Source organism: Hyla sarda, chromosome 11 (genome assembly GCF_029499605.1).
Source record: "Hyla sarda isolate aHylSar1 chromosome 11, aHylSar1.hap1, whole genome shotgun sequence".
Lineage (NCBI taxonomy): Eukaryota > Metazoa > Chordata > Amphibia > Anura > Hylidae > Hyla > Hyla sarda.
Window position 1 is genome coordinate 45,687,782 of NC_079199.1, and position 17,937 is coordinate 45,705,718.

The 17,937-nt window shown below is 43.6% G+C and overlaps 1 protein-coding gene across 7 annotated transcripts in view; it reads left to right on the forward strand.

The window, feature by feature from the left end:
• The window catches only part of SYNE2 (spectrin repeat containing nuclear envelope protein 2), a 355,793-nt gene that overhangs the window by 286,925 nt on the left and 50,931 nt on the right, over positions 1 to 17,937 (forward strand). For all 7 annotated transcript variants that reach the window (XM_056546593.1, XM_056546588.1, XM_056546590.1 and 4 more), the window contains 8 exons: positions 5,838 to 6,017; positions 8,831 to 8,965; positions 9,585 to 9,739; positions 11,823 to 11,970; positions 13,186 to 13,280; positions 15,385 to 15,619; positions 15,975 to 16,169; positions 16,446 to 16,571. In XM_056546593.1, the coding sequence (XP_056402568.1) occupies positions 5,838 to 6,017; positions 8,831 to 8,965; positions 9,585 to 9,739; positions 11,823 to 11,970; positions 13,186 to 13,280; positions 15,385 to 15,619; positions 15,975 to 16,169; positions 16,446 to 16,571 (1,269 nt within the window). The remainder of the gene's footprint in view (positions 1 to 5,837; positions 6,018 to 8,830; positions 8,966 to 9,584; positions 9,740 to 11,822; positions 11,971 to 13,185; positions 13,281 to 15,384; positions 15,620 to 15,974; positions 16,170 to 16,445; positions 16,572 to 17,937) is intronic.

Sequence of the window (17,937 nt, forward strand, 5' to 3'; positions counted from 1 at the left end):
AAAAAAAAATCTAAGCAACTGGTTCCAGATTTGTAAATGATTTCTATTTGAAAATCTTAATCCTTCCAGTACTTATCAGCTGCTGTTTGCTCCAGAAGTTGAGTAGTTCTTTTCTCTCTGTCCACAGTGCTCTCTGCTGACACCTCTGTCCATGTCAGGAACTGTCCAAAGCAAGAGAGGTTTGCTATGGAGATTTGTTCCTGCTCTGGACAGTTCCTAACACGGACAGAAGTGGCAGCAGAGAGCACTGTGGTGAGACAGAAAAGAACTATACAACATCCTTTAGCGCAAACAGCAGCTGATAAGTACTGGAAGGGTTAAGATTTTTAAATAGAAGTAATTTACAAATCTTTTTAACTTTTTGGCACCAAAAAAACAATGTTTTTCATTGGAGTACCCTTTAAGAACATTACAATGAGAGAGAAGGGTGTTACTGTGTAAGGTGATGTCTGTCCAAAGTAGTGACCAATATTGTTATTGTGTTGTTGCTCTGCAACGGTACAATGGGTGGGTTAACAGCCAAATCAGCAGAAATCTGTATCAGTAACAATACCTGCAATCCACTGCCCCAGGATTTGAAACTTAAAGTATACCTGTCATTAGCAAAAACTTTTTATATATAATGTAGAAAATAACATTATATGTATATTTGTAATATACTGTACATTGGTTAAGAAATGTGTATATTTTTGTCCCTGTAGCTATTGCCCGTGTGTCTCTGTAAAGAGACTAAATACAGGAAATGTGGGTGGACAAGCAGGGCTCTGTACACTGAGGAAAAGCGACAAGCAGGGCTCTGTACACTGAGGACAAGCAGGGCTCTGTGCATTGAGGACAAGCGGGGCTCTGTGCACTGAGGACAAGCGGGGCTCTGTACACTGAGGACAAGCGGGGCTCTGTACACTGAGGACAAGCGGGGCTCTGTACACTGAGGACAAGCGGGACTACCCTGAGGACAAGCAGGGCTCTGTACACTGAGGACAAGCGGGACTACACTGAGGACAAGCAGGGTTCTGTACACCGAGGACAAGCAGGGCTCTGTACACTGAGGACAAGCAGGGCTCTGTACACTGAGGACAAGCAGGGCTCTGTACACTGAGGACAAGCAGGGCTCTGTACACTGAGGACAAGCAGGGCTCTGTACACTGAAGACAAGCGGGTCTCTGTACACTGAGGACAAGCGGGGCTCTGTACACTGAGGACAAGCAGGGCTCTGTACACTGAAGACAAGTGGGTCTCTGTACACTGAGGACAAGCGGGGCTCTGTACACTGAGGACAAGCAGGGCTCTGTACACTGAGGACAAGCGGGGCTCTGTACATTGAGGCTCTATGACACACTCCCGGCTCACACAGCAGGATGATTAACAAGCCAGGAGCCTGCACAGAGTCCTGCTTGCCCTGCCCTCACTTTCTGTATTTGTTGAGACAGCATTTCTTCACCCAATAATATGCACATTTTTTAACCAATGTATATTTAAAAAAATATACATATAATGGAATTATCTACATTATATAAAAAGGTTTGTGCTAAGGACAGGTACACTTTAAAGGCCACCTCCAGTCTCAAATAGTTCAGAAAATATTCCAGCTGGTTGCTATAGAGCATAATTTTTGCTTAGTGGTTGAAAACCAAGTACAGACAAAATAAGAATTACTTCAGGCAGCTACTGAGCTTCCATTGTAGCAACATTCCCTGGAAAGAGTTGGCCCTGAAGGACCCTTGGAGACCAGTGCTTACAAAAGAGACTTGGCTACAGTAAGCTAAGCACTTACATTACTGAACGGTAGATAAAAGGGACGTTGTAATATGATTAGATGAGTTGTGGTTTGTTTTTACTAAAATAAATAATACATGGCTGCTTTCCTACAGAAACAGCGCCACACCTGTCCATGGATTGTCTCAGTTGAGATTTTACGGTCATTAAAGGGGAACTCCGGTGGAAACAAGTAAAAAACAAATGTTTTCAAATCAACTGGTGCCAGAAAATTAAACAGATTTGTAAATTACTTCTATTAAAAAATCTTAATCTTTCCAGTAGGTATTAGTTGCTATATAAAACAGAATTTTTTAAAGTTCTTTCCAGTCTGACAACAGTGCTCTCTGCTGACACCTCTGTCCGTGTCAGGAACTGTCCAGATTAGAAGCAAATCCCCATAGCAAACCTCTCCTGCTCTGGACAGTTCCTGACAAGGACAGAGGTGTCAGCAGAGAGCACTGTTGTCAGGCTGAAAAGAACTTCACAAATTTATCTGTAGTATACAGCAGCTGATAAGTACTAGAAGGGTTAAGATTTTTAAATAGAAGTAATATACAAATCTGTTTAACTTCTGGCACCAGTTTATTTGAAAACATTTGTTTTCCACCGGAGTTTCCCTTTAAATAGCTTGGGATGCCCTGATCACACACCTTTTTATGTTACATTTTGATATGTCCTTCTGTTCCAGAGAAATGAGGGTTTACATTTTCTCAGATAAGTTAGGGAATCAGTCAGATGGGCAGGAACCTAATTTAAATAATAAAAGGAACTATAAGTAGTATGCACAGAGCTATGTAGATTTACCAGTTTTTGGGGTTGTTGTTATGCAATGGTTCAACCACAATCTGCCCAATAATTTATTATTATGATGACCAGGATGAATTTACATGGAAAACTCTTATATTCAACAGTCCAAAATTATGCAATTAAGGGGGTATTCCAAAGGATAGGGGATAAGATGTATGATCGCAGGGGTTCTGTGCCGGGCGATGCCTCTGAGATAGGGACGTGACATCATGGCCACGCCCCTAGTGACATCGCCACGCCCCCTCCATTCATGTCTATGGAAGGGGGTGTGATGGCTTTCACGCCTCCTCCCATAGACATGAATGGAGGGTGCGTTGCCATGATGTCACGTTCCCATCTTGGAGGCAACAACCGGCACAGAATGCCGGGGGTTTCACCGAGATCTCGGGGGTCCACAGCGGGGGGACCCCTGCGATCATACATCTTATCTCCTATCCTTTGGATAGGGGATAAGATGTATAAAGCTGGAGTACCCCTTTAACAGTAAAAGATCAGGAACAATCGCCCTGGCAACTGGACCAACCTGTCTGATGATGCATCTCCCACTCTTACTTGTAGATTTTATTTAGAGTGATGTGGCTATTCATTCATAAGATAGTAGCCTTGTTCTCACACAGTAGTTTGGGCTGTTTTTAAAATATGTCCCAATCACAAACAGAAGTTTTTTCGTTATTTGGACTGTAGAGAAAAAGGGGTAAACCAAATGGTAAATAAAATAAAATAAAAAAAAAGTCAAAAAAATGTATAGAAAAGGCCCAAAAGCTTTTGCTCTAAAAAAATTGCCATATTTTTAGCTGCAAACAGAGGCATAACTGCACAGGTAGTAGTCACATCAGGGCCCTGGTGCCTAAGGGGGCTTAAAGGAACCTCTGTCCCACATTAAAACAAAATGACTTTGGTGAATATGGTTCCGAAGTTTAAAAAATAATGAGCAAAAATGATATTTTTTGGTAGTGCCTCCATATTAGTAGTCTTACTGTGATATCAGTAATGGACCACACGTGTAGAAAGTGATTTATTTTTTTATTTTTATTTTTTAAGCGCACTATAATTTTATGACAGTAGATATCTTTAGAAGCAGCAGAATAATTTCTGACATCCATTCCCATTGCCGTGCCTGCTGCTTACCGACTGCAGACTGGTCTCTTGTTTACAATCTCATCTAAGCCTCGGCAGCTGGCAGATCTAGACCAGGTCAGCCCAGTCTCAGACATTCGTTTCAATCATCATCTGTAATCTGTGTCACGTTTTTTTTTTTTTTTTTTTTTTTTGTGCCCATGGTTTCTGGGTACTTAAATTAACTCACAGCTGTAATACCCAGATGTCACACAACTTCGGATATCCATAATGAAAATGAATCAGACTTGAAAGGACAGACTCCTTATTCTTCTGCACGGTCGCTGACGTTCAGGATCCATTCAGAATTACTGACCAAATTAATAAAAAATAAAAAAAACATACTTTTATTCATTACATGATGGCACAGAATATTGCTAGACGGTTATACATATTTCATATTGTGATACTCTTTTCTTCAGGATGCTGAATAGGACTTATGCCATAATGAAATATGCTGCTCTGTGAAGGCCCAGCTATAGAGGTGTATGTGGGTCCTATGGGAATAGAATTACTGTGAGCCCCTTGTCTACTACCCCCCTCAGCTTGTTTACCCAGATGACATATGGGCTTGGGTCATCTAAGCCCAGTGCACCATTGCACCTTGACAAGTTTGCTAGTTTTGATGCTGGTCAAAAAAAGAAATGTAGCATTGACATACAGTAGCTAACATTAATGACCCTATAATTCTTCCCCTACTTCTGGAAGTTGTCCCTTAAGACAACCCAAGACATTGACACTTTTCTGGAGAACACGGTATTACTTGTATGTGGAAATTCTATTCCAGCCAGTACTAATGTAGCAATCAATTATTACATTGGTTCATATACTGTAATAATTGAGGGTAGGGTCCCATATTGCGGATAATACATGCAGATGTAACCCTACCAATGGGTACATTATTTTGCTGGTCATAATCGTCTATCCATTAACCACTTCATGTGGGCAGGGTTTTGTCTGCATGCACTAACCACACTGTGCAACCCAACTCTAAGGCCATGTTCACACGTTGGAATTCCGTATTGGAATTCTGCATGGAGATTCCAGAGCAGCAGAGTCCTGTTGAATTTAATGGGATTCTGCTGCGCTATACACATGACGGAATTTCCATGCCAGATGTTTCCGGCACAGAAATTCTGTTTTCTGTGTCCACAGAAGAATGAACACATAATTTTTTTTTCTGCTGACTCTGTACTAAATGCATAACCGTCTATGAGATGTCGCATTCCCGTGCGGTCCTAGTGCCAGCATGTTTATGCCGGCACCTGCAGTTTGCGGAATGTCTGTACAGAAATTTTCTGTGCGGACATTCCGTAGTGTGAACATGGCCAAGCACGTTCATTTTTTCTGCTGATTTTTCTGCGGATTTCTGCACGAAATGCATAGCCGTCTATGAGACAACACATTCCTGTGCGGTCCTAGTGCTGGCATTCTGCAGTTTGCAGAATATCCGTACGGAGATTCTCTGTATGGACATTCCGCTGTGTGAACATAGCCTAATAGGATATTTTTCAACACCTGAAAAATGAATGGCCAAGTTTAACCTCAGCGCCTGATTTAGGTCTGTGAAGGTCACTGTGCAAAACAGTATGAGGCCTCCTCCTCCTTTACCTGTAGTGTCCACATAATACTGCCACATTTCAAAAACAACAAAGCTATACAGTACCCTTGGAATACACTCTGCTTATAAAACAGTGCAGTATAATTCAGTGACCCGGTTTCCAAACCTTGCGTGAGAGCTGTGACTTATCCTGAGGAAGGTGATACATTTGATCCCTTTGCCCTCCCTTTATTTAGGTCTAGTCCTCTCAGCAAAGGTAGCCAGTGGTAACGATGAATTTTTATTTGACGGATTCCATAAAACCGCATGCAAGCGGAACATCAGCCATCAAACAACTCACAGCAGGCGTCGACGCGTTTCGGGTATGCACCCTTCTTCTAAGATGCAGTTTTATGGAATCCGTAAAATAAAAATTCATCGTTACCACTGGCTACCTTTGCTGATTTTTTTGTTGTTCCTTGGAGTACACAGCCGTGTTGGGGGTCCTGAGAGCCAACCATCTCTTCCTTTCCTAGTCCACTCAGACATTAAATAACATACATTTTTTTGACCCTTTCTGTATAAAACATATTTTTGTTGTGTTTGTTTTGTGCAGGCGCTGGAACAAAATCTGCAGGGACTGAGGGCGCACAATCTGCAGGTCTCTGAGCTATCAGATAAGGTGTTGAGACAAAACCCTGCGGCCACGGATGTCATTCAGTCGGAAAGACAGAACACTTCAAACAGAATAGAACACTTGGAGAGAAAAGTGTCTTCAAAGGCCGCAGAGCTGATGGTATTATGAAAAAAAAATTCTACTTGTTATTTACCTAAAGCACAGAACAGATCTTACTGAGACAGATATGAAAGGAAAAGTTGAGAACTTCTGTACCAGCCAATACATGATGGAAAGAAAACTCAAAAAAGACTTTTAGTTTACAGTGACCCCTCGACCTACGATGGCCCCGACATACGATCATTTCAGCATACGATGGCCTCTCAGAGGCCGCATCAACATACGATGCTTTTTTATGTCGGGGCCATCGCATAAACGGCTATTCGGCAGCACAGACTGCTTCAGCTGCCACCGGATAGCCGTTTACGGTGCCCCGTGTGGTCCGGTGATGGTCACTTACCTGTCCTCGGGGCTCCGGCGCGTCCTCTTCAGGATCCCCTGCATCGTCGGCGCTCTCCATCGACGTCATCACGTCGCTGCGCACGCCATCCCATCATCCAATAGGAGCGTCGTGCGTAGCGACGTGATGGCGGCGACTGAGAGCACGGATGCGTGGGAAGCAGAGGGCTTGACGGAGCGTCGGGGACACTCCGGGGACGCAGCGACAGCGATGGACGGCGACATCCCGGGCAGCTGTGACGGTCCGGAGCGGCGGGTACAGGGGAGTACAAATTTCTCTAACAGTGGTCTACAACCTGCGGACCTCCAGATGTTGCAAAATTACAACACCCAGCATGCCCGGACAGCCAACGGCTGTCCGGGCATGCTGGGTGTTGTAGTTTTGCAACATCTGGTGGTCCGCAGGTTGTAGACCACTGTCCTATACTTTACATTGCACGGATCCCTCAACATACGATGGTTTCAAAAAACGATGGTCCGTTTGGAACGGATTACCATCGTATGTTGAGGGACCACTGTATTTTGGAATGGAGGAAATCTCGATGGTTGATGTGGGATTATCTAGGTTAGGGATGCATAAAATTAGTGCCGCATTTTATAATAAAAGGTGTTGCCCACAACCACTTATAAGCCGCCAAAATAACTATGGGGTCGTCAATGTCCGCGGTCTGCACCCGGAACTCGGTAACATTGTAAAATAAATAGGAGTAGTAATAGCAATTATAATCGGGCCCTGGCACCTTAAAAGCCAATAGTCCATTTAGCCACATAAGAAAGAGACTTGGGTGACACTATGATGTAGCCCACTCGATATTCATAAATTTAATTTTTTTTTATGTGCAGAAAAAATTCATTAAGTCCAGAAATGTTTCCAACCTTATGAACTATGTTAGATAAAGGGCACAGAATTAAACAAGGAGGCTATTCTCTCCTGGCTAGCTCATTGGGTTGGACTGAATATAGTGAACTAGTGACTCTGGTCAGTTTTCCTGCAATGTTTTTGCAGCAGACCACACCTGAGTCCTGTGAAATAATCATATGCATATATTTGGAATGACTATGTTCAATCTGCGCAACTCAATGACCCGCAGGGAGTTCACCATGGTATACAGAGGCGTATCTTTTTAATAAATTGCTGCTGCATACCCTTGAAATGTGTCCCTCTGCCTGGTAACCAAGCCTATTAAATGGCTCAGTATCAGGCCGCCAGGGCCACACAAACGATTGCTGGATCTTTTTGTGGCCCTGTATGTTCTTTATTCATCAGCCACAAATGCCCTATTAAATAGGGCGATATTTGGCCAACAAACACAGATTTTTCAATCAAAATCAAGATCAAAATCCTTCAAGCAACGAATAATAGTCAATCTGCCATAAATAAAGCCCAGATTGATGGAGTGCTGCTGTGATGGTGGACCTTCTTTAAAGGGGTACTCTGGTGGAAAACTTTTTTTTTTTTTTTAATCAACTTGTGCCAGAAAGTTAAACAGATTTGTAAATTACTTCTATTAAAAAAAATCTTAATCCTTCCAGTACTTATCAGCTGCTGAATACTACAGAGGAAATTATTTTCTTTTTGGAACATAGAGCTCTCTGCTGACATCACGAGCACAGTGCTCTCTGCTGACATCTCTGTCCATTTTAAGAACTGTCCAGAGTAGGAGAAAATCCCCATAGAAAACATATGCTGCTCTGGTCAGTTCCTAAAATGGACAGAGATGTCAGCAGAGAGCACTGGGCTCATGATGCCAGCAGAGAGCTCTGTGTTCCAAACAGAAAATAATTTCCTCTGTAGTATTCAGCAGATAATTCGTACTGGAAGGATTAAGATTTTTTTCATAGAAATAATTTACAAATCTGTTTAACTTTTTGGCACCAGTTGATTTAAAAAGAAAAAAAATGTAAAGTTTTCCGCCAGAGTACCCCTTTAAGCATCTCCCATCTGCATGTAGGATCTTTGGAGCTCAGCTAAAGTCACCATTGGGTACTTGGTCACCAGTCCTCTCCCCCAATTAGTTTGGTAGGGCAGGCAACTCTAGAAGAAGATCCCTGGTTGTGATAAAGGTGTACAAACATATGTAATAGGATCAAGAGAAATTTTACCCAAATTTAGCCTGAAGCAAAGGGTCTAAATACTTATGTCCATGCAAAATAAAATGTTTCCTTTTTTAGTTTGCAATGATTTCTAAAATTCTGTTTTCACTTTGTCATTAGGGGTATTGAGGGCATAATGATGGGGGAGGGGACTAGATTTTTTTTTAATATTAGCACAAGGTTGCAGCATAACAAAGTGTAAAAAAAAAAAAAGGGAAAGGGTCTGAATTTTCTGAATTCATTGTATCTACTTATAAGTGTTCCTAAAAGGGACATATACATTTTGAGCTAAGTATTAGATTAGATGTTCTGTATTTTCAAGCACTTGCATTTACTTTGGTACTTGGACTGGTTCCTTAATGTATTATCTGCATTTCTAGTTCATTCAGAGAGAAGCGGAATCCTTCAAGGGTGACCTAGATAAACTCCAGTCACACATCACGTCCTCCGCTGATGTTGTCAGCCATGTATATCATTCTGAGAAGGAGAAGGAGGAGAGATCTGAAGTTATCAAGGTAAATGTGAGGAATTAGAAAGGGATGTCACAACTACAGAGATTAGCTAGTTTAAAAATATTATGGATTTATAATATTTCTTATACATTTTATGGGTCTGATGTCAGTCAGCACAATAAAGTAAAAGGGTTCTTCCATATGAGCTTACATGTCTTCCAGTGTAGCTCATCCAATTTAAAGGGGTACTCAACTGGCCAGCTTTAGTTCCGAACGCTGTTTTCACGCTATGGGGGTCGGCCATGCCCCTCAATGAAAGTCTATGGGAGGGGGCGTGACGGCCGTCACGCCCCCTCCCATTGACTTGCATTGAGGGGGCATGGCCTTGATATCACGAGGGGCGTGGCGACCCCTGCAGCATGACAAAAGCTTTCTGAATGCTGCCCAGTGGAGTGCCCCTTTAAGTAAACACAACAAATAGCAGTACAAGGCACAGCCACCGATGTGGACAAGCCGATTTGCCTGTGTACACAATGAAAGGGCAAGTGCCATTTATTAGCAGAGTCCTTGAGGTCAAACTTGCTCCAATCAAGCAATGTTGGCCTATCCCTAGATTACCCTATCAATGTCCCAGAGAACCCCTTTAAATCAATTTAATTGTTTTTTTGTGTTCCTTGTATAGAAGCATCTTTTGGAGCTTAGTGAATTGACCTATGATGTTGAGCGCTTGAACGAGAAGATGTTCACTCTTCCTCTTCACGACCGTACTCAGATGTCACTGCAGAATCTGAATCGTATGTGGGCTAAGACAATAGCAACAGCCCTCGAAGACTGCAGGTCAGTGACAAAAAGTAAAGGTTTAACCACTAGAGAGTTAATATTCTATTATTTGAACTTCATAGACTTTAGGGACGCTGCATCTATAGTGGGATAAGAACCGAAAATATGCTGCGCCAAACTGAGTCATAAAAATCTTAGTTTATTGAAAATATTTAAAACAGACATATATTAAAAATACATGATACAAGATACACATGAGGAGATACAAGATATAACGTGGTCAGTATATTGAGCGTACACAGAATATATAAATATAAGTGAGGTATAGATAAGACCCTATTATAGAAGAGTCAGCATGTAGCAAACAGAACAGAGGAAACCGAGTTGTATACACTGACCCCAGTAACTTTCCCAAGATATTACACGAGAATATATAATAAAGTACAGTAAACATGCAGTACACATGCAAGACCCACAAAGCATAAGTGGCAGAAGTAAAGATACACCATACACACCACTCCACAGACCCCTGACATGTGTTTTGCTGACTGCTTAAAGGGGTATTCCGGGCAAAAACATTGTATCCCCTATCCAAAGGATAGTGGATAAGATGTCTGATCGCGGGGGGCCCACCGCTGAGACCCCCCGCGATCTCCCTGCTGAACACGCATTCTATGCGTAGCTGCATCTGAAGTTTTGGAAACCTCTGGGCTTCCGAGACGGGGATGTGACGTCACGCCGCGCCCCCTCCATGCATGTCTATAGACATGCATGGAGGGAGCGTGGCAGCTGTAGTCGCCAGTCATTCGGCATGGAGCGAAGTTCTCTCAGTGCAGGGATGACTGGGGTGCTGTGCCGGAGATCACAGGGGTCCCCAGCGGCAGTGGAAACTTTTGATATGACATGTATCTGCTGAATTCTCCTCTGAGAGCCAAGTGTGCAGTGTATGGACTCTATTAACTTTTAACGGGCCCATACGCCACTCACTCTGCTCCCCAAGAAGAGCCGACCACGGCAGATAAGAAATGCTGGGACATGTCAAGAGTTAGCTACCCTTTAAACCTCCCTCCGACCGTTAGATATAGCCGAGAGAAGGGCATGGCTGGGCACTTCTCTCCCTGGCTAACATCGCCAGAAGTTGAGAGCTTATATTCTTAGCTCCTCAAATATAAAATATCTTGCAAAAGAGTGATTGCAGAAACATCCCTTACATGTTTAGGATGCATACCACTTCCTTTATCATAGGTCCTAATAAAGTCATGTCCGAATCCCTGAATATGAATTTGCCCTTTCCCTGTAAGGATATATTTAGTCTACAATTACTCTGTCTCTGTCCTGCAAACAGAACTCTCTTAGTCACCTAAATTGTCCTATTGTTCTATTACCTTCCTCCGTATATCTTAGGAATGACTCTGTATGGCCTCTTTGCTATTACAGCCCTTGTTGCAAACAAACGAATCTTTGAACGCTGCGTCACAAATTGCGCACAATAAAGGAAAGTGAGTTTAATGACATAGTTATGTGCAGGTGACTAAAAAAAAAATGAATTGCTTCTTGGACCGAACACTGTTCCCCTAAAATCCTATAGAAATAAAAGACTTACTAAAAGCAGATCTCTACCCCAGAATGACTTCAAGATGTTATGGAATTGTGTGAGGATCGATTTCCTAATACACTGAATGGCCACATTATAAGAGACCCCTATCTAGTAGTGTGTTGGACCCTTTTTGGCCTTTAGAACCAAGCAGCTCATGGTGGCATACCATGATAAAATGTGATAAAATCATTCTGCATTATTATTGGTCATTGTGGACAGTATAGCTTCTCTCAGTTCATTTCTATGGGCCGCAACGCCCCCTCCCATAGACATGAATGGAGGGGGCGTGGCGTGACATCACGTTCCAGTCTCGGAAGCCCGGAGGTTTCCGAAACTTCAGACGCAGCTACGCATAGAATGCGGGCTGCTGCAGGGAGATCACGGGGGTCCCAGCGACGGGCCCCCTGCGATCAGACATCTTATCCCCTATCCTTTCGATAGGGGATAAGATGTTTTTGCCCAGAATACCCCTTTAAGTGTAGCACATGTATGGGCTGCTACATCTGTAATATATGGCCAGTAATAACATCTCTTTAATAACAGACAACATCGGATGATTGAGCTGGAAAAAAATAACTTCGTCCAGAATTATGAGACCTGGATGCTGTGTCTGGAAAAAATGGAGGAGAATCTGACAGAGGGAATTGCAGGAACGTTTGAAGCCCTGACAAGGCAACAAGAAATCTATGAGGTACGTAAGGGCAGAAACCCAGTACTATTGTGATGGGGACGCTGATGGAGTCTGGGAAAATATTCCAAAATGTTGAGGTTGAGCAAAAGAGCTTATTACATGATTACAATATCCAGTGTTACCCGGGCCTTCTAGAGGAAATGAGGATCCACCTCCAGAACATGCGCACATCCGCTTTGAATTTCAAGATCCTTGTTATTATCATTGAATATGCAGATTATGCCATAAGAACCTAACCCTAGTGACCAGTGATCAGCACCAAATTTATCTCCCGATGGAGTTGTCTTCTTCTGGGTCCCTGAAATGATCCTGAAGTAGTTTGTTGGGTCAGTCTGACTGTATCCTGTGATCTGTCCTGGAGTTTGTCTATTAGGCCAATGAAGGCAAATTTTATATAGAAAAAAAAAAGAGAAAACCAGGCACGCGCCTCGTGAGGACCGTCAGGAAAAGGAAAGGAATGTTTCCCTACGTTTTGCTCTTTTCCCTACATTTTGCTTTTTTTATGCATGCTCTGAGCTGTGAGGTTTTCTAGGGCTCAAATCCTCCTTGTTTTTTGTGGGAAAATTTGTAAATATGTTTACAAAAATTATGTTGACACGCTCCTTTATGGTAACCACTCCCCTTTTCAGGTTTTCTAAGGGAAATGGAAATTTGGTGTTTATTTTTTATTTTTTTATTTTGGCGCAAATTCTGGCCCAGTCACAGTTTGTGGCACAATTTGTTGGTGTACAACCCGACATAACAGGTCGGGTTTACAATAGTAAATCAAGGCTTATGTGTAGGATATGGAAAATAAAGTGCAGGTCCTAACTGTAGACCGGGTCTACTATAAGGCTAGGTTCAGACTACGGAATTTTGGTAAAATGTATAGTGTAGTGAATGGTTTTCCGTTCACAAATTCACACTTCGGAATTTGTGAACGGAAAATCCGCTTGGAAATTTCCGCCTGAAGAATGGGGTTGCTCTTTCTTCAGGCGGAAATACTCGCGGAACACATTGCAGTCTATTGGAGACTGCAGTGTCCGCGCGGTCCTAGTGCCGACTGATTGAGTCAGCGCTGGCCGCACTCGGAATCTCCGGGCGGAAATTTTCTGCCCGGAGATTCCGTAGTCTGAACCTAGCCTAAGAGATAGTGTAGGGCTGCCTAATACCGCAAGTATAATAGCCATGTATTATAAAATGTTAGAATGCATTCATTTATCTTATTTTTTTCAGAGGCTGCAAGCTGAAATCACTATAAATGAGCACATCTTACCTTCCTTTGTGAACAAAGCATTGAGTATCTTGGAGTTAGAGGATGAACAAAACAGGTAACTAGTTATTCCCCATAGGATGACATGTTCCAGGTGGTGGGGCAGAGGATGCATTTATCTTTATTGGGATTACAAGTCTGTATTATTTCATGTTCTTCTTTATTAGTATACATATAATTATACCTCTTGGTTATAAATAAATAAATCTACAGTAAGATTTGTCAAACCCAAATCTAATGATTTAACCATCGATTCATTTAGTATTGTAAAAAGTCATCCTGTTTGCCCAGTCGTTCTATTACAAAATAGAACAACTTTTACAAGACTAAATGAATCGACGACCGATTCGCTAGATTTGAGTTACACATGGAAAATGGAGATAAACGCACTTGGAGGCGCTGCGCAAAACGTAGTCACAGATGGGAAGACTCGAGCCAGCACCGGACAATAAATATTTTTATTTGAAACAATGGACAGGACAACGCGTTTCGGCACACAGAGTGCCTTCCTCAGGTCCAAACATACAGTGCAAATTCTGGGGTGGATCAGATGCAAGATTGCACTTGTGGGGTTCCTGTGTTGAGTAGTGCTGGCGTGGGTCCCACGCCAACACTACTCAACACAGGAACCCCACAGGTGCAGTGTGCTGTCCTGTGCTGTCTCGAGTCTTCCCATCTGTGACCATGTTTTGCGTAGCGCCTCTAAGGCCGTTTTTCTCCATTTTCCACATGTTGCTCAAACTGGCTCTTGCGCAAGGGTCCAGTCCTGGTCAGAGTGCAGCAGCCATTACCTACTAAAACCATACCCCCACCAGTCCACTGCAAGTATTGGTCCCAGGAATCCTGGGATTAAGGCTTGCCATGCGATCTGGTGAGTATATCACTTAGTGTGACCCTCCACTACACCTAAGTTGGTATACGTAAACGAAGGGAGTGCCCTCTGTTTTCTTTTTCACTCTTTACCTACGTCTTAGATTTGAATTAGGCAAATCTTACTCACTGTTGCCTTTCCGATGGTGCCTTGTGTAACAGTATACTGTAGTTTGCACTTATATGTCCATACCTGCGATACAATTAATACAATGGCCCCTTGTGTCATTCAGTAGCCTCCTCCCAAGACTTATTACTGACTTGTACCCTATAATGCAATAGTCCATATTGCCCCAAGCCCCATGTAATATTTGAAGGGGTACTCCGCTGCTCAGCGTTTGGAACACACTGTTCCCAACACTGGAGCCGGTGTGAGGTGGTTTTTTGCACCCCCGTAGATCCATGCGTCTGCTCCTCCCCCAGCTCTCCGAACATTTCCGAAGCTAGAACTGGGGGAGGGCAGAGCAAGGGGAGAGAAAAGGTTCACGCCCCCTCCCTCATCTGCCCCCCTGAGCTCGGCTGTTCGCAGATCTCCACGGCCACGCCCCCTCCCTGAGGACGTAAATCTCCACAGCAGGTCCCCTCCCTCATGACATAGAGCAGTGCTCCAAATGAGCTCTATGTGTAAAGGGGACATACTGCAGGAGCTAAAGGGGGACATACTGCACGGGCTAAATTTTCCCCTTTAGCCCGTGCAGTATGTCCCCCTTTAGCTCCTGCAGTATGTCCCCTTTACACATAGAGCTCATTGGGAGCACTGCTCTATGTCATGAGGGAGGGGAGATGAGGGAGGGACCTGCCGTGGAGATTTACGTCCTCAGGGAGGGGGCGTGGCCGTGGAGATCTGCGTCCAGCCGAACAGCCGAGCTCAGGGGGGAGATGAGGGAGGGGGCGTGAACCTTCTCTCTCCCCTTGCTCTGCCCTCCCCCAGTTCTAGCTTCGGAAATGTTCGGAGAGCTGGGGGAGGAGCGGACGCATGGATCTACGGGGGCGCAAAAAAACACCTCACACCGGCAGCTCGTGTCGTCATAGCCCTGCCCCCTCATGACATCACGTCCCTCCCCCTCAATGCAAGTCTATGGGAGGGGGTGTGACATCAGTCACGCCCCCTCCCATAGACTTGCATTGGGGGGTGGGACGTGACATCAAGAGGGGGTAGGGCTATGACATCACAAGCTTTCGATGCCGGCTCCAGCGTTGGGAACAGTTTGTTCCAAACACTGGGCAGTGGAGTACCCCTTTAAAGGACAGGGCGAGAACAGTAAAGTAATAAAATGTTTGCTATTCCCCAGAAATGAGCTTATGCTAAAGCTAACATCCTTAAAAGAGAAGTGGCAGAGCGTGATCAGGTTGGTACAGCAGAGGAAGAAGGAAATAAATGCCCTCCTGAAGCAATGGTGGCAATTCAGAGTTTCCAAGCAAAGCCTGGAACAGCAGATACGTGACATACAAGACTCTGTATCTAGTGTCAGCCGTCAGAAGTGTCACAGCTTCATCAACACCGAAAAACTGATTTATGACTTTAAGGTAGGTACCTACAAAAATGTATTAAGCCTTATATAGCCATGATTAAAGGGGTACTCCAGAAGGAAAAAGATCAACCGGTGCCAAAAATCCAGAGGAAGTTATGTAGTTCTTTCCAGTGTGACGACAGTGTTCTCTGTGATATGAAGGAGCCCTTAAAAAAAAAAACTGCCCACCTGACTGTATTCAGGATATAGGTGACCTCGGTTTGTTACAACCAGGCTGAATGGGGGCGAGGTATGGGGCATTCTAGAGGCAGCTGCAGGTCCCACAAGTGAAAGACCACTTCTATACGACATTTATGGCATATCATGGATAAATGGGATACCTCTTTAATATACTTCCGTCTCTTAATCAGGACAAGGAGCGACATCTCAAGAGATTGCAGCCAAGCTACTTTACCACTCTCCGCAATTGTAAGAATATATTGTCATTTTCTGAACCGAAATCTAAGGAGGTCCTGGAACGAGAGCTGAACCAACTTCAGGATCTGTGGCGGAGCACTGCTCAGCAGCTACAGGGTATTCTAACACATTTCAATGGAATTGCTCAGGTGAGTGGATAGAGCCAGATGTTTAAGATCTTATTTAGGATGAGAAAAACATTGTAGCTTTTAAAAACAGCGCCACACCTGTCTAACGGTTTGGTCAGGTATTGCAGCTCAGCTTCCTTGAAGTCTGAGTAAAAATACCAACAATGACCTGTGAAGAAGTGTGGTGATGTTTTTTGGAGGCGGGCACCTTAAAAACAGAACTTTTAGGATCTTTATTTACTGAACTACAGTTTCACTACAGTATGAACCAAAATGGTTATTCATTGTTTTCTGCAGAAGAGACATAATTTTGATGGAAAGATTGAAGGCAAAAGAAAATCTCTTCATGACCTGATAAGAAGAGTAGATGAACCTCTTCCAACTCTTCACGAAGAGCTACAAATAGCCAAGAGACCACTGAAGGTATTTTTCCATTATAATGTTATTGCCTTTAATGTACAACAAAAAACACTTCCCGGAGCCCCCCCCCCCCCCCCCCCCTAACATTAAGACAATAAGGCTATGTTCACTCGGCTTAATTTCCATGTGGAATTCTGCACAATGGGATCCCGCTGTCCTGTTCACACAGGAATTTGAGCGGAATTACAGGTCGTGTGAACATTGGCTGCGCATTTCCAAGCAGTGAACGTGCCCTTAGGGATAACTCCTGAACTCCAATGCAAAATCTATAACAGGGTCCCACACCTACCACATGTGCCACTAATTCACACACAGCAAATTTGATGTCAAATGGTTCTTGCAGAAATACATGTGATTGTGGCCTTAAAGGGTACTCCACTACTTTAAAGGGGTATTCCGGGCAAAAACATTTTATCCCCTATTCAAAGGACAGGGGATAAGATGTCTGGTCGCGGGGGACCCGCTGCTGGGACCATCCACGATCTTCCTGCAGGCGTGATGGCCGTCACGCCCCCTCCCATAGACATGAATGGAGGGGGTGTGGCGTGACATCACGTCCCCAGTCCCGGAAATCCGGAGGTTTCCCAAACTGGAGACGCAGCTCCCGCATAGAATGCGGGTGCTGCAGGAAGGTCGTGGGGGGTCCCAGCGGCAGGTCCCCCGCGACCAGACATCTTATCCCCTGTCCTTTGGCTAGGAGATAAAATGTTTTTGCCCGTAATACCCCTTTAAAACTTACCGCCTGTGCAGAGAGGCCCCCTCAGGCACCAGACCCAGGTGCAACTGTTACCTTTGTACTCCCTATTGCAGTGTTTTCCAATCAGGGTGCCTCCAAAACTATACCGGTCAGCATGCCCTTGCAGCCAAAGGCTGTTTGGACATGCAGGATGCTGTAGTTTTGCAACAGTGGGGGCACTCAGGTGGGTAAACCTTGTCCTATAGCTACAGCTGAGGGGGCAATTATCAACCTTGCCTCATGGGTTTATTTCCTAGGATCCATACGGTTGAGTTATAGACTTTCTTTTGGCGGCACAAAAAGAATTTACACAAGATTAGTCATGTGGTTTTAATATTATGGATGATCAGTGAATATCTCAAAAATACTTACTGCATATGAAAATTATCAATAAATGTAAATGTTTACAATTAAAACAATGTTGTGTTTTGTAATGTAAATAATGTCAGAGTAAACCAATATTCTAGCTTTAGAATTCTAAGATAAAAAGTTCTCCAAATAATGAAAGGGATACTCCGGTGAAAACCTTTTTTTCTTTTAAATTAACTGGTGGCAGAAAGTTAAACATATTTGTAAATTACTTCTATTAAAAATTCTTAATCCTTCCAGTACTTATTAGCTGCTGAATGCTAC